The sequence below is a fragment of the Crotalus tigris genome, unplaced genomic scaffold (assembly GCF_016545835.1).
Source record: "Crotalus tigris isolate CLP2741 ecotype Arizona unplaced genomic scaffold, ASM1654583v1 scf7180000017545.3456711, whole genome shotgun sequence".
Lineage (NCBI taxonomy): Eukaryota > Metazoa > Chordata > Lepidosauria > Squamata > Viperidae > Crotalus > Crotalus tigris.
The window spans coordinates 2,060,049-2,085,046 of NW_024096464.1; the positions used below are offsets into that span (position 1 = coordinate 2,060,049).

Sequence of the window (24,998 nt, forward strand, 5' to 3'; positions counted from 1 at the left end):
TACGGTAATAATAAAAAACCCCATGGCTGCTAGTGAGAAGTTGTTTTCTCATGAATCTGTCATGGAAAGGATGATGTTATATCACCAAGCATCAGAATCACAATGTTTTATAACTAACAGAAGTTCTAGCAATTCAGCCTCAGGGTCCTTTGGCCCCTTACCATCTGATCTCATTTCATTAACTGCATCTCACAACCACTACAAATTAGGAGTCAGAAGAGGGAAAAGCTTTCACTTTGGGATATACAGTATGCAGCAACTGAAGCAATGGGGGGAAAATGGGGTGGGTGGGTGTCAACGCTCTAACTGATGAAAATTGCAGCCATTTTCTCTTTTCTTTTAACATGCTTTTTCTGGTATTTAGAAATCAGGTGCAGAAGGGAGGGTTGGGATGAAAGCTCGACTTCAGCTAGCCATAGTAATAACACTGCTTTGTGGGAACCCAAGGATAAGCTGATAATGTTGTGGCGGGCTGAGGAGCTGGGGAGAAAGCCCGTGTTTTAGGCTAATTCGAGAATGTGATTTATGACAGCTTAGTGTGGGTGGGAATTGCACTTTGTGCAATTTAGTTTTTGGGTATAACTATGTAGTGCCGATACTTTGTTTCCTGAATAAAATGTTCTTTAAGGAAGAATTTTTGCCTTGAAGTTCTTTTGATGGGTTTCATCTATCGGAACCATGACATGAAGGAATGAAGGCACCGTTATCTGGAAAGACTATAGGAACTGCACAAACAATGCCACTGTGAATGGAACGTTTTCTAATGCAATGGTAAGTGCTGCAGGAAATTAAAAATAATGGCAAGAACAATGCAAATGGTATTTCAATGCAAATGGTTTATTTCAATCATTTGTGAATCCATCAGACATCTGAAGACTCTTTAAAGAACATTTAAGGATTCATGTTGGTTTAGCTTTGCTGCATTAAAGTTTCCTTCTTGCTGGTTTTATTAATTCATTTGATTGTGGTGTGGTGTCATTTGTTTTTGCTTGTGTATGATTTTCTTTGTTCTTCTATTACATTTTCACATTTACTGTTTGAACGAACGGATTCTTACTACGGCAAAAGGCCAGCAAGCACATTTGTTTTCTTAATTGTGCATATCCAATAGCTGTAAGCGAATAAATACAGAAACTTGCACTCTTGAAATCCCTAGCTCATTTTGCAGAGCTCCAATTGCTAGTTTATAGAAATAATTAGTTTATGTTGATCCTGTTTATTAGAATTAATAAAGTACAGCACAGGAAACAATGCTCATGTTATGTCAATATTGACATGCTGAAATGTAGGTTAACTATATTTACAGCTTAACAAAATGAATTCAGAGCAGTTTAACATGCCATTTTGCATACCAGACACCAGAGGTTGTTCCAGTTCAAGCTGCTGTATCTATACTTATGTATCTACCTAACAATTCAAGGGATGCAGTACATACACAAATAGTCCAGCTAGGATGAGATTTTGTGATTAGTGGACAAATATGCCAGGTTTATGGCTGAGGTCATATTTTTAAAAAGCATTAGTTAGAAGAACCAGTGTCCAAGTGAATACTTTGGTCAGATCTTTTTGCATCCACAAGACAAAGTGTGGAAAAGGGAGGGACAACCAGTTTAACCAGTCTGACATTCATGTACATGACAGTAAACAATAGTTTGATGTTCCATCCAACTTTGTTTTGTCTGCTGGCTTTGATTTTATCTTATATTTTTCTCTCATCAAAGCTTAGCTGTAATGGGCCGATTATTTCAAGATGATGGAAAAGTCTGTTGAGTTGCGTGGATTGTGCATGGGACGTATGAAAACAACCTTAGACTGTCATTCTAAATTGCATTTTTGTTATTTGTAGAAGCTTTTTATTAATCTTATATCTCAAGAAGGCAATAAGGGAAACTGGTAATTTTGTTTAAGAACATAAGAATTCAACTGCCCTGATTTATATGATTGTTTTGAAACAGCAATATAGACACCTCCTATAATAGAATATACTGGACATAAAATAGAAAGTCCTAGTTTGAGCCAACTCTCTAAAACATGTTTGCAAATCAGTATCAAGCTGTTGAAATAATCTATTAAGTCAGCATACAGTATATTAATGGGAGAAAGCATGCATATACCAGCAACTAATTCCTGAGGTCTGAAAACATGTTTTTGCAAATCTTGGAGGGAAAAATAGCAACAACAGTGATAATAACATGAATTGGAGTGCTTACCTTTCTGCTACTTTAGACATTTTTAAACAATGCCTGTCTATCTGAACGTTCAGAAATAATATCTGAAGAAAAGAAATGAAAACAGCTCTTGAAGAAACAACTGTATGTAGCTGCATGTCTATCCAGTAATTTTATTTGATGGTTTACACAATTCGCATCATAATATATTGAAAGATATGGACTCTAAACCAATGTATCCAAGCATTCTGCTCTATATTTGGAGGGCATTTCCCCCCTCAACTTTAAGTAAGTTTGTTCTTCTCTATGTTGCAGATGTCCAAGATCTTCAAGGCTTTCCAACTTCATTATTCTGGTATAAACTATGCCGAACCAAAAGGAAGATGGCAAGGAGGATGAAGGATATGGTTCAGCTGATTTACTAGATAAATCCTCCCTCCTCATAAGTGTAATTATCGGAAGGAATACATTTCTAACATCTTATTTACTCAAAATTATGTCCCACATCTGCAGAAATACTTTAAAAAAAATCAATCCATTTCTCAAATGCAAAAGAAGCAGTTTCAAAGCCATTGAGCTTACTTGCTTTCGGACGTCATCTTTTGTTGTTTTGCGAATTGGCTGGGAAGGTACATGTGCAGGACTTTGGGACTGACTGTCTTCTGTAACTCCATAAACTGACTGCAATAAAAAGTTGAAAATAATTTGGTACATAAGAGTGATCACCAGTAGAGAGAGGTTTCACATCCTTAAATGACTAATGATAGCATTAATTCAAAAGGAAGATGAACAATGCATTCTCTAATGAAAGAGTAGATAGAAAAATGAAGGAGGAAATGGCTCAGTGGTTAGGACGTTCGGCTTGTCGGCTGGAAAGCCGACAATCCGGGTTCAAGACCCGAGCATCATGCAATGAGGTGAGTGCCCATCTTTGCCTAGCTCCTGCCCACCTAGCATTAGGTTTACCTCAAAGGCCTTTGTATAACGTCAAATAATAATTTCATGCCAGTCCATAAAGATTTATAAACATTTGCCTGAAGTGAGAATTATTTTTCATTAGGCTGATGTCACTGTCTTCTTAATATAGATCATCACTAAATGTATCCCATAAAAATCTCATCTAGCATGTTTTACAGGTTCTTTGGAGAAGAGAAGAAGAGGCTCGCCTTTTTGACCCTCTGTGGATTCTTCATTCTCCGACATTTTCTGATGTCCATCTCTGTTGTATTCACACAGCCCGGCTAGGAAAAAACCCACATACAAAAATATTAATCTTGTTTAATGTTTGTACTGCCTTTCATTTTCTACAGAACAATGATTTCAAACTCTGACTTATGGTGCAATTTTTAATCTAATATTTGGAAGTTCATTTAAAAATCACAGCAGGCTAATACAGCACAAATTAGCTTTCAATGAGGCTTATTTCAATGGAAGAGTGAATGTATCTATTTTCTGTTTCCAGGGCATATATTGTCATTGGATGCACTTTGCCAAAATTCAGTGCTATTCAGATCATAACCATTTGCTTTCTCCACTTAATTTTTGGAGATAAACTACTCGTTTGAACCTTTTATATAATAGCTAGGTTCATATATTGTGCTAAACCTTCATCATTTGCTTTTTTTTTTGCTTTCTGAACTAACTGGGGCTTATAGCTAGTTTGCAAAATTCAGACAACTACTAGTCTTTTTGCTGTCATCTAATGATCATTCGGAATTGGGCAGCTGAAATATAATAACCTATGTAAGTCATAGTTCAGCAAATAATACCTTAGATATTCACTCATACTTTCTATCATTTGTGTGATGGAAAAATGGACAAAAAAAATAATTGATTCCTTGAGAATAAACAGGACTTCCTTCCAGCTTGCACAGTATTGCTCAAATTAATGGTAACTCATAGTTGCAGTTGCAGTTCACATTTTATTGATTTATGTCTTTATTGTTCTATCAAAGAAACAATCAAACTTCATGAGCTGGATAAACACTTTAATAACAAAGGACAAGATAGTTAAACGTTATGTACTCATATAAATGAGAATCAATAGTGGAAGAATATCCTTAATTAGACCTATTTTCAGCATCAAATATCCTTAATTTGTCTATTTCCAGCATCAAATAACTTTCTTAGATCTCATTTGTTTTTCTCTTCCTGGAATTGCTATTTTAAGCCAAATCCAATACTTGAACCAATCAACAAATCAAGAAATCATTTACTGGAATACAATTTCCATTTTGTCCAAATATAGAAAGTATTATAAACAATTTCAAAATTAGGCAGGATAAATCAATTTTAAACTTTGGTTTAATATCTTGGCTCTCATCCATTTCCCTTACTATGGTTAACAGGTTTGTTTGCCAGCTCATCTAAAGGTGAAGACATGGGAGTAACGTTTTGCAGCAGAATATGCTTCAGATCTCAAGATATAATAACAGCATCCGTATGATGACATCACCATGCGTGGATCATTATTTTGATAATCGTAGTTTTCAATACTGTTTTTATATGATTTGGCACGGTATCTACTAGCAGAGGAAACCAAGAAGGATAGTGGAAGCACAGAATAGGATCTGGAAGTGATAATGCCCTAAGAATGGCTTGCTAGGCTGTGCCAAAGAGGTAGTATCCCCAACTAATTCTGACTTACTTGGTGGCCATTAGATTGAAAAGATTGCCCAAAATACAGATACATCACCATTGTGCCTCCAGATGTTTTATAATTAGCTGATTATAAAAGAGTAACGCATCAGTGAATCTTACCACTGGCCTATGAACATCCCAGAAAGCTCTTTCTTGACTATCCAGAATCTTCCTTTCTGTCTTATCCTTTTTTCTGTCAATTCTAAAAAAAAAAAAAAAAAAAAAACCAACAAATTGGTCCAATAAATAGAACCAAAAGCAGTTTTTGGGTGCGATCTGATTTGTATGAGTATTCATATCAGTCTTCATTATGAATTTTTAGTTAATAAAATCATGCATAACAGAGTATCTTGCCATACAGTTCAAACTACACCCCTCTCTCCATCATACTGTATTTGCATGTCCAGTTTACAATTAATCACATTCCTGTACAGGGTTGCTCAGGACCTTAGGCTAAAATGTGGTTGGTTAATTTGGCTCAACATATATAGTGTGAATACAGATAGTCCTTATCCCACAATTGGGATTGGCAACTTGGTCGCTAAGCAAATTGGACACTAAATGAAACTGTGACTGTGCTAAACTTTCCTTTGCTTTACAGAAATGGTCATAAATCTGAGGACTAGTTACAAAGTTACTTTTTCACCACTGTCGCAACTGTGAACAGTCACTAGAAGAGAGGCAGTCACTAGAAGAGAACTACCAGTACAACCAATGGGCTATTTAAGTTTTGCAAAAAATACCCATCTAAAATTTTATACCAAAAATATAGTTTTTCTACTGTATAATCATCCCTCCACCCACCCACCCACCCATCCATCCCTCCATCCCTCCATCCCTCCAAGAGTCAATTCTTTGCACATATAGCTAAGAGTTTTAAACTAAAGCCTGAAATTAGTTTTAGTGGTGAATAAAAATACACCCAGACTAAATACAGCCTCCATTTGGAGTAACATGGAGAAACACAGCAATTAAGCTAGGGCTAAATTTTATTTTATTTATTTATTCAATTTCCATAGCCACCCAATTCAACCAAGTGACCATATAGTTTTACTGGATATATATTATACTTGTTATAGCAATCAAAGGTGAATATGAACTAACTATTTATGCCATCCCTTCCTCCAAAATGTTGACATCCTAGAAAGGAATTACAGGCTATGTGATAGCCACAACAGTTAAACCCTCTTAAAATTAGGCCCATAAATCGAACAGCTTTAGCAGCAAGAGTTTAATAATCAGCATCCACTCTTATCCATGTGGTTGACACTGATTAATGCAGCTCATTTAATGTTGCCTGAGGTTTTAGGGATGCCCAGCGGATAGTAGTGGGAAAAAAACCTGTCAGAGCAGAAAGGCCATGGAATGAATTACAACAGAGGAAACATACCACATGTGTGTGCGCATTGACATGCAGTGTTCCAATTGCTTTATAAAAATTTATATTTATATTGCTAAAAATAAATAAATACTGAAGACAGCAAGACTCAAATTAAATTTAATTCTTTTTTTAATTTTTATGTTAATAAAGTAATCTGTAGCAACATCACTTACTTGTGATCAGTGTACTGCATGGCTGAATCAGTGGATTAAGCCACTAAAGGTTTAGTGAAGTAGAGAGAAGACTCCAGTTTTAATTGGCAAAATGATGTTCAAAGCTCAAATACATATTTTGGGGGGCAGAGAATGGGTTTGATATAATGTCCTCCATGTCTTTCGGTATTTCAACAGTATTTCCTTTTCTTCTTTTTTTACATAGGTAACATTTTGTAGTCCTTGCACTTATGACCATTGCAGCATCCTTGTGGTTACCTGATTGCACTTTGGGTGCTTGGCAACTGGCAGGTATTTATGATGGTTGCAGCATCCCAGAGTCATCTGATTGTCATTTGCAGCCTTCCCAGCTGGTTTTGAACAAGCAAACTCAGTGGGGAAGCCAGCAGGAGGTCTCAAGTCTTGGTCATATGATGTCTTGCTTAATGACTATAGAGAAATAAGATTGTAAAATCAGGTACAGCCTTGTGATGCTTCTCTTAATGATGGCACCACTTTAATAACAAATTTTCCATTTCCAATTATGGTCATAAGTCAAGGACTACCTGTGTTCCGTGCTTATTCTATGGATTGATCTAACCCAGTGGTAGGCAACGTTGGCTCTTTTATGACTTGTGGACTTCAACTCCCAGAATTCCTGAGTCAGCATAGCTGGCTCCAATATGCCAGCCAAGTTGCGGCTGTGTTTTCTCAAAGAATTCTCACCCTAAGGGGTGGGAGGGAGTGGGGTTTATGAATGAGGCTGCCTGGGTGGCCAAGAGATTAAAACTTTTCTAATACCAAGTGGAAAGTAAGCTACAGAAATACTTTCAGTTGTGGGAAGACAATTTAACCTTAAAGTATAAGCCTGAAATAATATATTTCATCATTACCATGTATTCAGTATCATCACAATTTTCAATCATCTGACTTGTTTTACTGCAAACACCTACTTGACTTGTGCTTCAGCTTGCATAAAGATGAATTCCCACTTTCTGGCAAAAGCTCTCTGAAGTCTTGCTAAGTTCTCCTAAAAGAAGAGAAAAACAACAACAGCAAAACAACAACACAAGAGTAAGGAGAGCTAACAATCAAAAGAATCACCATGAGGAAATCTGGTTATTATCCAGATCCCATTAAACTGAAAATTGAAGTAATGAGGGAAATGCCAGGAAGAGAATTTTCACTGGATACAGGAGAATGAATTAATGGGATTCGTACTTCATGTCCGTACATTTCTTGATGTTTTGAACCTTGAACCAGTTTTATTCTTTTAGGGTTTTTCCCTCCCTCATAGATAACTCCTATGATCCTTATGGTGATCCCCATGCATTATTATATATAATGAAAATGGCATCTCTATTGTCTCACTGATCTCATGGGGGCAATTCCAATAAGTCCTTACTAACTTCAGTGGACTTTTAAATGTACCCAATTTTCAAGTGATTTGCACCTATCTGAAAAGCGCCATGCTTCGTTCCCATGTTGTTTAATCATTATGTGTCCATGTAATGCTCACTCTTTTTTTAAACATTAGCCTTCTCATACTTGCAGCCTTTCAAAAGTACTGTGAATTCTGTAAAATGTAATCGCAACACATTTGGAGGGCCCCAGGCTGGGAAGGCTGCTATGTTCTGCTGATGCAGTGATCTAAACCATGGCAATACAGATAAACCACAATCATTTAACAGAAGTCTCTTATCTAATGTGATATGTTGACAGGGGTGGATAAAAATAATTGATTCAGGCATCACAGTGGGATAGTGAAATATTGAATTTGCCATTGAAGATACAAATCCATTATGTACAAAGTGTGTAAACTGAATGCTTTGAATTATTGGCAGGAAGATTTTAGGCTAGTACAATTCCCCAGAAGAATCCAGATGCCCAACAACCTGAAGCAAGACCTTAAGTATTGAAATGTGAAATTCACTGCCTACTGCATAATACAAGCCATACTTTTGAAATGCAACGAATTTACATTAAAAATGTTAAATAAGAGTTAACATGTGGGAGAGAAAGGATGTGGCACAGAAAGAAGCAAAACCAGTTCTATTCCAGCCATAAGAATTGGTGTTTTTAAAAAGAGCTTTTTGTGTTATATAGCATTAACAATGACAATAATAGAGTTGGAAGAGACCTTTGAGGTCTTCTAGTCCAACCCCCTGCTCAGGCAGGAAACCTTATACCATTTCGGACAAATGGTTGTCCAGTCTCTTCTTTAAAACTTCCAATGTTGGAACGTTCACAACTTCTGGAGGAAGATTGTTCCACTTATTAATTGTTCTGTCAGGAAATTTCTCCTTAGTTCTAGGTTGCTTCTCTCCTTTATTACCATATATGCTGGCGTATTAGGCGACCCGGCGTATAAGACGACCCCCGTCTTTATAGCCGGGCCGCATTCCTAGAATGTCGTCTTATACGCCGGAAACTACCAGTATTTCCAGCGTATAAGACGACTCGGCGTATAAGACGACCCCCGTCTTTGGCGCCGATTTCAGCGCTTGCAGAAGTCGTCTTATACGCCGGCATTTACGGTAGTTTCCATCTGTTGCTTTTTGTCCTGCCTTCAGGCGCTTTGGAGAATAGCTTGACTCCCTCTTTTTGTGGCAACCTCTGAGATATTGAAACATTGCTATTATGTCAACCCTAGTCCTTTTCTTCATTAAACTAGACATACTCAATTCTAGCAACCGTTCTTTATATGTTTTAGCCTCCAGTCCCCTAATCATCTTTGTTGCTCTTCTCTATACTCTTTCTAGAGTCTTTTTTACATCGTGGTAACCAAAACTGGATGCAGTATTCCAAGTGTGGCCTTACCAAGACGTTATAAAGTGGTATTAACACTTCACGTGATCTTGATTCTATCCCTCTGTTAATGCAGCCTAGCACTGTGTTGGGGTTTTTTGGCAGCTGCAGCACACTGCTGGCTCATATTTAAGTGATTGTGCACCAGGATGCCAAGATCCCTCTCACAGTTCCTACTACTGAGCAAAATAGCACCTATACTGTACCTGTGCATTTGATTTTTCTTGCCTAAATGTAGAGCTCCATAAGCCCCCCCCCCCCGCATGGCCTGAGAGGAACAGTGAGGCTCCTCCAGTGGACCATGCCTTGGCACTTGCCCCAGTCCCACCCCCTTCTGCCAGAGACCCTCAGATCTATCCCACTCCTGCCCAGGCCCCCACAGGCACCCTTGATGCAAATGATGTAGAGCTGGCCACACCCACCCAGTACGCCACACCACTCCATCCACGCCCACCCAATAGGCCGCACCCATGCTGGCCACACCCATCTGGCTCCCTGAGGGCAACTGCAATGCTGATGCGATCCTCAATGAAATTGAGTTTGACACCCCTGCCTTAAAAGAAGTGTCAGTGCAATTAATAACCATATTTTGAATCTACCTAATAATCTGAATGTGTTGAGTTGTCAGACCTGACTCAACTCCATAGTTGCACCTACTGTCACTTGCATTTTGCCAAACAGCAAGGGGAGGGCAAATGCCTAAGGAGGGAGAAAAGGCCCGGAATGCAAGATTGCCTCCTTTTTGCCAGTGAGACTCTGACAACAAGGTCAAGTTATGAAATGTTTGAGTGGCACAGACAATCTTCCCCCCCCCAAAAAAAAGAACTAAACCCAATCAATAAACTATGAAGTTTGGATGGTCCAGAAGGGGGAAAAGAGGAGGTTTACTTATGGGGCTTTTGTGGGAACAATCCCAGAACTGACTTTGCTTCTGCTGTACATACTGTACATGGGTCTTTCAATAAAGCTACACTCTTCGTAAATTAAAAGAGCTGAGAGTTTCTTTGGTTGAATGTGCCACATGGGACGGTTGACATGAGTAGGCTTATACATTACAATGGGTATAGATTTATATATTATATAACTAATATAATCACAAGTGGCTTTGGCCAAGGCCAAATAGGGGCCACTAAGGCTTTTCTTCTTTCCAAATATTTCCAAATTTTTGCATTGGTAGGAGGTGATGCCATCAATCAATAGGGTCTACAGTCACCATATCCATCTGAATCAACACTGAATAGTATAATTATACTCCATGAAAATTATATCACATTATAGACATACATTTTCATATAATGCAAAAGGGGCAGAATAGACTCTTAAGAGTTTCTAGCATTTTAGCAAGCAGCAACTGAATGGTTTTATTTTTATTTTAAATAGTATTAAAAATATACCATTATACTCTGGTAATGCTTTAGTCCTTTGAAGCAGTATTATAGAACTACTCACTCCAATAAAGAAAACTTAAAATCATTTAGTGCACATATTTTCCCCAGATCTTGTGGGAAACGATGAAAGAACCAGAGTTATCTATGTGGAAACATCCTGAGTATCTTAAGAAACTGTTCAGTGAGCCTCATTTATAGGTAAATTAGAGTGATTTTTTTTTCTTGAATGGGCACATTTGTAAAGGGGAATGAAGCAGAATGAGCAGAAATTTTTCATAAACATTTTTTTAATAAAAAGCTATGGTGCTTGCTTACAGCAAAGTATCCAAATTCAAGTCCACATTCAACCACACAACTGACTGGTTTTTTTACTCTTCCCACCCTGTCCCCATCTTCCGTAAGGCATTGTTGTGCAGGAATAAAATTAGGGGTAGACTTCTATGTAAACTGCCTTAAATTCCCTGACATAATATAAATAAAACATATGCCTTCTCCCTTCAAAAAGGAAAGCATGTTTCTTTCTGATATTGCCCTTAAATCTACATAATTTCTGAATAAATATAATCTAATAGCAGTCTTTTTAGACAATGATGCTGCCTATATATCAAATGACATTCAATTTTGAGGTTATAACACTTTGGAACTATAAAATCAATATACCCACTGCTTCATAATCTGCCAGTTCCAGTCTAGCTTTATTCTGCATGGTCCTCTTGCAAAGATAGATGGCTACAGAGAGAAACAAACAACAGCAAAATACACCATTAAAGATACGTGAAGGAGGAGGAGGAGGAGGAAGAGGAGGGGAGGGAGAGGCAGAGGAAGGGAAAATGGAAGAGAGAGAAGGAATCAAACAACTCCTCCTAAAATAATTGTTTCTGCTAAGACAATGGCATTCTCATACATGTAGATGCAACATTGAGAAAACTGCACCTTTCTTTAATTAAAGAGGCTACTTTAGGTTTCAATCAAATTTTCTTCAATTTGATACATTCATAATGCAGTTAACTAAGGAATGGAAATTCTAGCTCCAATTACCAAAATTATGCGACTGTAAAGCGCAATATCAAATAACCCCATTGCTTAGCAACAGGAATCCTAGCAGTCCCTATTGCCATTAGCGCCATTAAGTGAGACCCACAGGTCATTAAGCAAAGACCTCCTCACAACTTACTGCTGACTTCCAATAAGCCAAATCAATGGGGAAGTCAGAAGGAAACTGCAAGTCCCAGACGTGCAGCCTGGCCAGCGGTGGTTCCATAAGTGACCATGTGAATTGCCTTCCAGACCAGGAAAGAGTACATAATTAGCACACAATATGAAGTTGTGCAAAAGCCTTTTTTTCCCCATGGCTACTCAGAAGTAAATATGGAACATCAATTCTTAGTGATCGCATAGATCAGTGTTTCTCAACCTTGGCCACTTTAAGATGTGCAGATCATTTCCCATCTCCCAGAATTCCTCAGCCAACATGGCTGGCATAGACACAGACAGACTTTCTCTAGGATACTTTCTCCAACCTGTTCTTCAGACCTTCCAACAGTGATAGAATATACCCATCGCTGCTGTAATCAGGTCCATTCACCTTGCTGCTGGTCATCCTCTTCTCTTTTCTTAGCTAGGTTTTTGCATTAATGTATCCCATAAACAATAATTTTGAGCCTGGTCATTTGTTCTATGAAAAATAGAATACACCAAATGCAAAATGTGTTCAAATCTGGGTCATAAGTATCCCCCCCCCCAGATAGGTCTATGATAATTTTGAATGGACGCCAAGCAACTGGTTGTAAGTTGAGGAATGCCTGTAGAAGAAACACTTCCCAAACCTCTCATATTATGAATATAGGTACATTTGATTTCCTTTGCCAAGGACCAGGCTGAATGAAAAAGAAATGATTTTATCATTTCTGTACGAGAGGAGAGCTGTAGAAGAGACACCAATGGTACACAATAACAGCTAAAGGTAACTGTGCTGACAGAGTTTATGCTTTAGTACTAAGTCACTTAGCCATTTAATACAAAATCTCTGGTTTATTAGCTCATAAAACATGGTTATTTCTTTCTGTCAGACCTCAGCCTCTACTAAAAAAAACAAAAACCTATCGCCCGTTCTAATTCCTCTCTTTCTCCCTCTTTCTGTCTCAGGGAAGTGGCATTTTCATTTATTGTTATATAGAGATTACTAGTTTGGGTCACATAATAGTTTATTGATCAACCACGTATATATATTACCATTTATTTTAAAACAAATTAAATTCATCCATGGAATTGAACCTAACTTTTTCTTAGGCATAAGATTAATGTTGTTATACAGCAATAATCTTGGACAGTGCTTCCTCTGTTGAATAATGTAGTCCTTGTCTGTAAGGAGGGACAGCATTCAGACCAACTGACTTAAATGAACAGAACAGGGTCTCTGTTCAATGCTACATTTATGTAACTGTCCTAGACAGTGCTGCGCTTTTTAAATAATTGTAATAGACTAGTAACAAATTATTAAACTCTTTACTTAAGTTATTTCCATGCAGTTCAGAATAAAATAAAATTGGGGTGGAAAACCTGGCCCATAGACCAGGGATGGGCAAATTATTGTTGGCCAGGAGTGGCAATTAAGATTTTTTAGACGATATGCACCCCCAATAAAAAGGATTATCACTAAATGAGTGATAAAACCCCCTTAAGTGCAGCCCTCTCAGCCATCAGCCAGTAGGTGGATGGCAAATACTCGCAGTGCTCAGCTGTCAGTCAGCTCATGTCCAACATATAATAAGGCCTTCTCTTCTTCAAATCAAGCAGGCTGTTGTTTAAAAATGGAGGGAAAGGGAGTGAATTGCAGCTTCAAAGAAAATCCTTTTATATGTTCTGCTAGGGCAGGGGTCCCCAACCACCAGTCCATGGACTGGCACTGGGCCGTGGCATGCCAAAAACAGGGCCATACAAACAAGCGAAGCCCCATCTGTGGGATGCAAGCAGTACACAAAACCATGCCCCCTCTCGACCGCAGAAAAACCTGTCTCCACGGGAACGGTCCATGGTGCCCAAAAGATTGGGGGCCGCTGTGCTAGGGTATTTTGCTTGCATTATTCCTGCTCACCATCTATGTAAATACTGGCAACTATTGACTTTCACATCATGAAACCAAATATAGTAGCATTCTCCAATATGTAGTTGATATTACAACTCCTTGGATTATGAGTCAGCATAATACTCTATAATGATATTATTCTATAATTTCTTTTAGAGTAAAATGATTATCAGAGATAAGGGGTTTATACAAGAGGCATTTCAAAATGAGTCTCACCATAGTCCGTGTTTTCTGGTTCCCAACAATTTGATGGCCAGAAATATGGAGCCTGAAAAACAGAAAATAATACTTTATCATGAATATCTAGGTATTCAAACATCTTTACTCCTTCAGATATTTAGGCAGCTTAAGTTTCAATGAAATAAAGAAATTCTTCTTAATTATTTTAAGGCATATTTTTTGAAATAAAGAAAATCAAAATAATTTTGTATAGGTGTGATTGCCTATATGCATGCAATACCAGAGAACAAGAGATTACACCAAAACATCCTCCTTGTTAGGATCAGTATGATTGCAATCCTATGCATATAAGTCCAATTTACAAATCACATCAAATTTTTCTACCAGCTGAAATGCAAATTAGAAAAAGGCAAGTTTGAAAAAAAGTGCTACAGTTTGAGCTTCTATGATGAATTAAGAAGCCCATCACGGAAAGACGTAGAAATCTCCTGATTTCCCATGTGATAGTTTTTTTTCACAAGCCATAATAACACTTTAAAAAAGATTTATTTCTTCATTCATTTCCTAGAGAAAGAATGGCAAATAGATTCAATTCATGGGGCCCCTAGGGTGGCCCATGTTATACCACTGTACCACGAGCTGCACTGGCTGCTGATTTGCTTCCGGGTACAATTCAAGGTGTTGGTTATTTAAAGCCCTTCATGGCATGGGTCCAGGTTATCTGAAGAGCTATCTCAATGGGCTTGACCTGCCCCACCCATGCTGGCAGAAGGGACATCCTGCAGGCCCTGCCAGTCAAAGCATTTTGGCTGCTGAGGTCCAGGAGAAGAGCCTTTTCTGGCATAGCTCCTGCCCTTTGGAACAAAGTGGGATCTGTACACACTCTACTTGACCTTCCATAAGGGCCTGAAGACCTGGATCTGTCAGTTGGGGTGCACCATTCTGGAGGTGGCTATTGGATTAAAAAAAGCTATTTCGAACTCTTTAGTTCTTTTCAACCAGACATACCCTTCTGAGATTCGAACCTGGGCTGTCTGCATGTTAGGCAGCTGTATTTAACCTCTAGACCACAGGCTCTTTCTCACTTTTGCCAGCTGTGTTAGGGAGGATATATGTTTCTTCCCTCCCTAACACATATATATAAAGCTGTCATCTTTCTTCTGAAAAAATATTCTGTATGCATTAGAATGTTAGGATATTAATATTCCTTGGAACTGTATCACCATTACTGCCCCCATATTTAACCATGCTAGGAAGAGAGGAAGAGAGGGAGGTATATGCAGTCATAACTAAAAAAAATGACATTATCTAGATCAGGGGTGTCAAACTCGCGTGTCATGTGACACAATGTAGCGCAACTTTTTTCCCCTTGCCAGAGCTGGGGTGGTCACAGCTCCCGCATGGGTGGGGGCGGCTTCCGCATGACGCATCCAGCCTGTGGGCCAGCAGTTTGACACCCCTGATCTAGATTAAGAAGAAATTTAAATGAATATTAGATGGCAGCAAAAACTTGGGCAATTTATTCTGTGTCTCTTGCTGTTATCTAGTGGTTGACATCCCTAGAAAAGTAGATGGTTGCCTTCTGTTACTAAAGATAAAAAGCATACATTTGTCAAAATTCAAAGATGCAGCTATTGACAGGCAATCCTGAAGAAATTATATCCATTGTGTTATGAAGAACTGAAAGTGAGTGATTAACTTAATAATAACATTGATACTGATCTGATAATTACAACAAAACTGACAAGCAATCTCTTGCCACGCTTTGGAGATGTCAGACGTTATATGAACAGTGCAGGAAAAGGAATTAAGCCTGGTTTGGAATATAAGGAGACAAGCAGCAATTATCAGTGATAAATAAAATACTGTAAAATAATTTTAATAAATCAATAAAACATATACTTGTCTTTGAGAAAGTCTGAGGTTCGATTCTCAGCATCTCCAATTTAAAAAAGGATAAAAAAAATACATTAACAGGACTAATACCCCAAAGGTTAACAAAATATACAAAGCTCTTACTATCTGGAGCAAAGTAGATCTGTTACGTTAAAAGACAAACAGTTCTATGGTGATGTTGAACAACTTGAAGAATTCAGACAAAAGTTAGGATAAGGTAGGTAGGGTGTTTTATTCTAGATTTGTTCCTCCATAAAAAATGGAAATTAGAGGACTTCAGCAAGGAAAGACATACCTATCCAGTCTGTAATTCAAGTAAAGAAAACAGATTTCTTACTTGAAACCGATAAAAAGTCCCATCATCCTTTAAAGTCAGCACGTGATCGGAAATTGGAAAAATATATCCTTGTGCTGCAATGAGACTTCCCATATGTATTGATTCAGCTGTAAAACAAACAAACGAACAGACACAAACTCTGTCAGACAATTATGCTTTTCAGTAGACAACTTGCCAAACTTGGGTGGCAGGAATTTTCTGACTAGATATGATGATATCAGTGGTAAATTCAGCAAAATGGAAGTGCAACCTCTTTATTCAGCTTTGGGCCCTGTGCTGGAGGTGGATTAACAGTTAATCATCACAGGTACAGTATGTTTTATTTACTTAAATAACATCTGGCCACCCATAACTGATTCCAGGCTGTCAAACAAAAGGGAATTAATATCTGGATGATATATTTCTAGTGGAAAGACCTTTTATACCAGAAATAACAAAGTAGAGCAATGATGCAGTTTAAAAGGTAACATTTGTCTATCTCTGCAAAGGTAAATAGCAATTTCTGTCCAACGGATGCTATAATGTTCACATGTCTGGACACACAAGAGACTACTTAGGAAGCCAAATGACTCCATTTGTTGCAGGTGAATGAGACAGAGCAAAATCTGGCCCATCTGGAAACTTAATAGAGTCCAGGCACTCAGGCCCTTAATTCTGCAATCCAACTGAATCTCACCTGTACATTTATCATTCTGGATTACAAGGTGAGAGACTTCTCGTGGTAGTGGTATTAATGCATACTGTATATTCAGGTCTTATGGAAATATTAAAATATAAAAACAGTATATAAAAGATAAAAATTTAAAAAGATACAAGGATGATTAAAACATTATTAGAATTGCCTCCAGGTGAGATGGGCAACATATAATTTGAATGAATGAATGGATAAATATTAACATTGTAATAATTTTAATAATTGTTAAAAGGGATAGGGAGGGCTTTCAGCTCCATGGCTGCATACTTCTTATGGGCTCCCTATGCAAGGCTGCAGTCATGTTTTCACTTCTTTATGGAAGGCCAGGAGGGTGTGGGCCCTGCTTCACCTCAGGTGGAGGGGGGGAGTAATTCCACAGTGTGGGACAATGGCAGAGAAGATCTTCTCCTCTTCCTTCCCCAAGTCCACCAGTCAGAATTCTTTAACTGACAGGGTTAACTGACAGGTCCTCAACATATCTTCCCTGCCTGACTGGAAGGAATGGGCCACCATGATTACCTGCTCGAAGCAAAAGAAACCATAAAACTTTTAATAAAACAATGATAGTGATGTAGTCTGAATTTTGGGCTCTGTTATATCAAGCATATCATCTTCATTTTAGCCATTGTCTATCCACTGCAGGATGAAGGCCTCTTCTGCCTGTTTCCAACCAATACAATCTTGAGCTTTCTTTTGCCAATTGGGCCTGCAATACCTCAATATACAATATATCAAACTTATATAGAAAGCTATACCTTTCAGGGGAGAAAAAAAAAGCTAGAAAAAATTAGGAAACACCAAGGGTCAACATGTTTTGCTATGCTGCCTATACACTATCATTTTCTGAATCTGAGAGATTATCACCAGTAATTTCTGTTTTTTAAGATTCTTTTTAATTTGTTGTTGTTGTAGCATTCTGAAAACTTTTTCTCTATATTGAGAAAAAAATTTTCTATATATTTTTATGTAGTCTATTTCCTGATTAGCTTTCCTGTCTAGAATAAAGAAGAACATTCCAGAAGAATGTATTCTGGAATCTAACTTACCATTTCAAGATCAAGATTTGACTTGGAATCACTTTCTCAATCAAAACTTCCAAATAAAATTTTGATTTTTCAGCTTTAGATCACAACATTTACTATTGCATTTTATAATGACAAGCCTCAAGATAATGCTTCCTTATAATTTAATGAACAGATTACCTAGATCTTCAATACTGAGATTCTTCATAAGCCACTGTACTATGTCAGCTCCTGAAGAGAGAGAGAGAGAGAGAGAGAGAGAGAGAGAAAGAGAAAGAGAAAACATAACATAAACCATACATAAGTGATAAGTAATTTTCAGATGTGACAGCTGTTGCTTCCAACAAGGGAAAAGGCTTATTCTTCTAGCTGAGCTGTTGCTGTCATATCTTCTGTAGTCAATATCTATAAAATGCCTTCTCCTAGCTCCATCTCAATTTCACCATTAGAATTAAATGATTGTTAAATGATATCCCTGTTTCAATTCAAGTGAATATATGTAGTTATATTCAACAAGGGGTTCCTCAAAGCCATTTGACTCAGAGGCAGGGTTCACACAACACAGTAGACTATGCTACTCTATTTGTGGAGATTGTTTTAACATATTATGTGACTCTGGCCACTGAATTTATTTGGGCTTAGCATTATTATTGTTTTGGTGATAATGGTTGTTAAACTTATATCCCATCTTTATTTAATAAAACTTAGGGGAGAATATATTTTGCTGTCTACTTTGTTTTCCTTGTGAGGTGAGTTGGGCTGAGTGACTGGTCCAAAGTCACCCATCCAACTTTCATGCATAAAGGGCTAGAAATCAATAGTCTCTCAGTTTATAATCTAGCACCTTAATCTTTACACCAAATTGGGCTTCGCTCATACACACACATGAACTTATATCTCAGCCATATTATCTCCACAAGCTTGTAAACAATAATGATATATCTCCACATGCTCTGTGAAGAGAGTCACTTAGGTGAGATGGGTGAATATGATGAATGAATGAATGAACAAATATACAGTTACGTTTGCTAATTTGTTTTTTCTGCTTAGCATATTATAGGAACCCAGATGGAATGTGATCCTTGAACACAAAGCCACATATCATTGCATAGGGAAGACAAAAACAAAACTTAACATCATTCCAACAATGAAGCTCCCAGACTAGTTCGCAGAGTACTTAATTATGAAGGCCCTGATGCAAGATTTGCTAACAGTTCACAGCAAGAATTTTAAAAAAACACACCATAAAATCATGTATCAAGAATTATTTATTGAGAGTTTGTAAAAATTCATGGTCACCAGGCAACATCCTATTGAGGAAAAGAGTGTCCTGAGAGAATAGGAAAAGGGCTGTCATGTATAAGCCATCCTAGTGAATCTGCACAGCCATAAGGGTGGATGAGGCCAGGCTAATTCAACAAGGCCATTTTTGTGATCTTCTAAAATACAATTTTCAAATTGGGGCCCACTTCCATTCTCCCTCTGCCTGAGGGGCAGTCAGTAGGCCATTCCATTCATTATGCAAAATGGTGATTTGGTTCCCTGCTCCAAAGGCTTGCAATGGTGGCAACTGTGTGTTTCTTATTTTATTTATTTATTAAACCTCATGCTACCCATCTTATAGAAGTGAACTCTTCCCATATGTTGTTTTACCATATTATTTTTTATCAGTCAGGAGTTTTCTGAGTAAAGTGGAAGGAACATATTTTACAGTTTGTTCAATCTATCACTGGCAGCAGCCAAATGATAGACGCATGGTTGTTAAGCATTAAAAACAAGAGCCTTCTTTCTTTTCCCAAAGAAGTTGACAAATTAAAGATGTACAAAGCTTTGGTAGAAATAATCTCCAAAGTATACACATATACAAATACCATTTCTTCATGAACCTTAAAAACCCTAAAGGATGTTTAAGAAAAGAACATAGAAAATGTTTCCAGTAGCTCCCCAGTTTTCCCAAGACTGAAGGATGATTTTTTGCTGACTTTGCCAGACCATTAATTATCACCTGTCAAAAATAATTACTCACCCTTAGGATAATGACAAGCTTTTCCTCCCCTGTTAATTACTGTCCTTGCTAACAGTCTGATCAGCATTCATCAAGATGACAGACAGATTTATCCTCTCATCCTCTGCTTGTCTTTCTTACCTCAGACAGTCAGTAATTCAACCAAGAAGTTTACAAAGAAAAAGACTAGGCTGGTTACATCATATGCTATCACCCTATCCATGGACCATTTTCTGAGTCTGCTGAATAAACATAATACAGGGACTAATTGTCTTTCAATTTTTTTTAAAAGAAAGTCTTTCAGAGAATCTGCTTCTAACTGTATTTTATAAAGAGGAATAGGATACACACACACACACACACACACACACACACACACCCTTATCTATCTATAATTATCCCTTCTAGCTATAACAATAGCAGTTAGACTTATATACCAATTCATAGTGCTTTACTACTCTGTCTAAGTGGTTTGCAGAGTCAGCCTATTGCCACCAATAATCTAGGTCCTCATTTTACCGACCTCGGAAGGCTGCAAGACTGAATCAATCTTGAGCTGGTCAGGATTAAACTGCTGGCAATCAACAGAATTAGCTTGCACTACTGCACTCTAACTACTGCACCACCACGGCTCAGAATCAGGGTTTACTCTTTTCTCCTAAACATGATCTTCAATATACTAATTTAGGTGTTTGGTTTTTTTTAACCAAGCAGGAAAATATGAGACAACAATGCAGTAGGTTTTTTTTTACACATTTCTCAATAAAGGTCAGAAGAATGAACTATACAGGAATAAGATACAGAGCAACATATAACGGATAAGCACAAGGGAAATAAGTAATCATTTGGTTTCAAAATAGAGCCTTTTTAACATTCTGTTCCCATGTTAATTGGACATCCATCCTGGATTTTTTCTTTCTTTCAGTGCATCAAATTCTCTCCCTCCCCTATTTTTCATCCTTTGGAAGAATCAGAGATCTGATGGGGAGTTTATATTTTAATTGATTAGTCCTATTGCCTTGAGTAGAAGCTCTCAACACAGCCAATAATGAACCCTATTGGATGGAGCTCCCTTCATATGCCTTCTTCTCATTGCTTTCTTAAAAGATTTGCTGATAAACTAGAAAAGAGTATGTTTTGCAGAAGAGCAAAAACATTAATAATATATCACATTACAAAATATCAGCTGTAGTTCAAATTGGACTGAGGTATTTAGTGGCTTAGATGTTATGATAACACCTCCCCCCCAAATCTGTAGAACTAAGGAGTTTTCCCATCCTTTGCTGTACAGGTAGTTCTCAACTTGCGACCACAATTGAACCCAAAATTTACGTTGAGCTTTGCTCCAATTTTGCCAAAGTTGTTAAGTGGATCATTGCAGTTGTTAAGTGAATCATGCAGACCTGGCTTCCCCACATTGTCGGAAGCCAGCTGGGAAGGTTACAAATAGTGATCACATGAACCTGGGACAATGCAATGCAACGCAACTGTCATAAATAATAATAGTAGTAGTAGTAGTAGTAGTAGTAGTAGTAGTAGTAGTAGTAGTAGTAGTAAAGTTGGAAGGGACCTTGGAGTTCATCTAGTCCAATCCCCTGCTCAGGCAGGAAACCCTATACCATTTTGGACAAATGGCTGTCCAGTCTCTTCTTAAAAACTTCCAGTGTTGGAACATTCACCGCTTTTGGAGGCAGGTTGTTCCACTGGTTAATTGTTCTCACTGTCAGGAAGTTTCTCCTTAGTTCTAGGTTGCTTCTCTCCTTGATTAGTTTCCACCCGTTGCTTCTTGTCCTGCCTTCAGGCGCTTTGGAAAATACATGCCAGTTGCCAAGTGCCCAAATTATGAACACATGACCTCGGGGATTCTGCAATGGTCATAAATGTGAAAAACAGTCACAAGCAGTGGTGGGATTCAGCCGGTTCACATCACTTCGACAGAACCGATAGCTAATTTTTTGTTGCCCAGGCCCAGAATGGACTTCCGGAAGTGGTATCCACACAGAGAACCGGTTGTTCACATATTTGAATCTCACCACTGGTCACAAGTCACTTTTTTCAGTGCCTTCTAATTTTGAACAGTCAGTAAGTGATTGGTTGTAAGCCAAGGACTCACTGCATACTGAACAGCTGAATGAGAATACTGTGTGATTAAGTAACGGAGGGTGAAAACAGAACACCAATTAGGAAAGTGAATGGAATAATGTAGAATATCCTATCAAGGGGAACAATATTGCAATAAACTGCATTGTGGATTCCAAATTACCATATTCACAAATGTCTTTGTTTTGCATTTAATCTGATTAAAGACATGTGCTTTCTTTTTTAATAATAGTAGTATTCAAGGGAAGAAAGGAAAATGAGGAAGCATGCATTTTCAATATAACACAAACACAAATATAAGACTTCATTCTATATTGAAAACTACAGTAGTCCATCACAGCAGAATGCTTCACCCAACAAATCCTATGTTGTTTGTATAGTATGCTGCTCTATATAAATTGATCTAAGCAATTCTTATTTTTTATATGGATCCATTTCTATGGGTCACTACATAAGGAAACAGCAATAAAGGGTGTTTTTTTTTCTTTTCATTGAATCAGTTTGTCCACTATCTGTACATTCCAGTAGCAAAAAGTGAAGTTACATTGTTACATGTCATCGACAAAACTTTGAATCTGATCATACATGGTAAAGCTGCCTATTCGTCCAGCAAAGTACTAGAGAGACAATTGCTCTTCATTTCCAACTATTTCCTCTTATATATTGGATCACAAACCCACGTAAATGATACCAAGCATTTTCAGAAGTCAAGAACCTGTCACAGTGACAAATAGCAAGGCAGTCAAGGAAAAGGCAATAAAATTCTGTGTTCAAATCTGAGAAACGGAATGATTTATAGATTGAAACCTGCAGGTAGTAGAGATGAACGTGCTAGAAAACAGGGACAATTTTCTCTGACTCCCTCTGAAGACCTCCGCAGTTTCTTCTGCAATGTTCTCAAGGGTTGAGGCATACTTTAGAATAAAGTTGAGACATAGGGCTCAAAGCCAATCAATCCTATGACACAAAGTGTCTTTTATTAGTCACCTGGGCTTTATTACCTTCATTTAGCCGTGCATTGGTAGATTTCAGGAATGTGCTATAGTAACTAAAAGTTTAGGGTAAGTTCCGAAGTTGTTTTGAAAACTGTAGCTATTACAGAATAGAGTTTTTAATAAATAACTTTTTTTTCCCAGACTCTTTCTTGTCAACACTATTTCAACTGTATAAACCGAGATTGCTCTTCGACATAAGAATGGTTCAGCTGCACTGTGCCAAATAAGTTAACTCCTGGTCATCCTGGGTCTGATTCAAAACACAAGCATTGACCTTGAGTGCCCTTTCTTCTTTAGCACTAGCTTATATAAAGGATTGCATATAGGTACTCATTGACTTATAACCATTGACTTATGAGCCCAAAGTTTCTGTTGCTAAGTGAGACAGTTAAGTGAATTTTGCCCCATTTTATGACCAGAGTTGAATCACTGCAGTTGTTAAATTAGTAAGATGGATGTTAAGTGAATCTGGCTTCCCCATTGACTTTGCTGGTCAGAAGTTTGCAAAAGGTGATCACGTGACCCGGGATATTGCAACCGTTATAAATATAAGTCAGCTGCCAAGCATCTGAATTTTGATCACATGATTATAGGGATGTTGCAATGGTTGTAAATGTAAATGTCACTTTTCCTGTGCTGTTGTAAGTTCAAATGGTCACTAAATGAACTGTTGAAAGTCGAGGATTACCTGTATCTCTAGGCATAACTATACCATGCCTTAAAATCTTATGGGGTTGTCGTTAAAGGTGCCAATGTAAGACCTCAATGCTGATTAATTTTAGAGAAACTATGGTGGTGGAAGGAGCATAGTTAGAAATACTTTTGTTCAGAGAATTTCTTTACGACAGCCAAAAAAAACCCAAGCTTTACAAAAGCAATTTTAATGAAGCTTTCAAAATTCGGTGGCATTTAGCGTAGATGTTTAACTTACGTTTTAACAGTTTTATTATTTGAGGAAATCTAATAAAACAAACTGTTTACAGATACAGTTTTAAAATAACAGGTGCCACAAAATAATGCTACATGACTCAGTGTACTGTTTCTCCAGATGGCTAAACAGTTGTCATGTAAAAATAGATTGAGAATCCTGAAAACCTTGAATTTTATTTTAAAATGCTTGTGGCAATTAAGTATATAATAAGACATGAGAAGCAACTAATGTGCCTCGCTTATCTTGTTCCTCCCCAAAATCCTTTTTCATTTATGCAACCATCAGCAAGTGGCCATTAGATGGCACTCCATCCATGCATCCCATTCTTTCATTCAGAACATAAAGGGTATGGATTCTTAGGTATGTAGGAGAACAAGTTCAGGCAGTCACCAGGAGTCAGCACCAAGTCAGAGGCATATGGATGTAGATATATATAAAGATATGTGTATTATATATCAGAGTAGACTAGAAATGCACACAAGAAGTATTGGGAAAAGATATGCTGTGTCTTTTGTAGGACATCATTAAATGAACACCTCATGGTTCATTTGAAAAACATATTCTCCTCTGAATTATAAAATTGAAAGGAGAGCAGGCAAATTATCATGTCGGTCTCTCTCTTAAGCTGGCTGCCTAGCATTTATTTGCCATTTATTTATTTTTTTATTTAAATATAACTGCCTTTCCTGGTGCCAACAGATTTCGAATAGAATATAATTAATGCAACAAATTAAACTTGAAGCTATAATTCTTATGACAATTCAGCCGTAAACATTATCAAATATGGAAATACTGCTAGTAAATGAAGAAATGTGGAAAACAAACCACAATCAATAAATGTGCAAATTTGAGTAAATATGTCTTCGTTTGATGCCCCTCAAAACATCAACAGTGGCATAGGCCCAGCCTTCTTGAAGAGGTATTTCATGCTGGAATGCCATAGCTAAGAAGGTTCTCTCTCATATAATAGACAATTGTCATTTGGAGAAGGGTATGCTTGGAAAAGAATTGCTCTCAAATATCAAGATCCCAAGCTCATCATCAATACCTTACACCTGCCCTGGGAATCACTGATGTTTCTCCAAAGTCAGTGTTGTATGGATTCTGTTCCAACAGCAAGCTAGATTTCTGCATTAACTGCAGCTTCCAAGTTGTGTTTAAAATTTAGATTAACTATATCCTCCCCCAAATCAGCAATATTCTGATTTTTTTAGTA

The 24,998-nt window shown here is 37.6% G+C and overlaps 1 protein-coding gene across 5 annotated transcripts in view; it reads right to left on the reverse strand.

Annotated features, from left to right (window-relative positions):
- RGS6 (regulator of G protein signaling 6) overlaps positions 1 to 24,998 on the reverse strand; it is a 222,338-nt gene that overhangs the window by 51,163 nt on the left and 146,177 nt on the right. For all 5 annotated transcript variants that reach the window (XM_039334125.1, XM_039334140.1, XM_039334134.1 and 2 more), the window contains 9 exons: positions 17,932 to 17,982; positions 16,036 to 16,142; positions 13,839 to 13,890; positions 11,202 to 11,266; positions 7,295 to 7,371; positions 4,929 to 5,010; positions 3,335 to 3,409; positions 2,751 to 2,849; positions 2,211 to 2,272 (listed from right to left, as the gene is read on the reverse strand). In XM_039334125.1, coding sequence (XP_039190059.1) covers positions 2,211 to 2,272; positions 2,751 to 2,849; positions 3,335 to 3,409; positions 4,929 to 5,010; positions 7,295 to 7,371; positions 11,202 to 11,266; positions 13,839 to 13,890; positions 16,036 to 16,142; positions 17,932 to 17,982 — 670 coding nt within the window. The remainder of the gene's footprint in view (positions 1 to 2,210; positions 2,273 to 2,750; positions 2,850 to 3,334; positions 3,410 to 4,928; positions 5,011 to 7,294; positions 7,372 to 11,201; positions 11,267 to 13,838; positions 13,891 to 16,035; positions 16,143 to 17,931; positions 17,983 to 24,998) is intronic.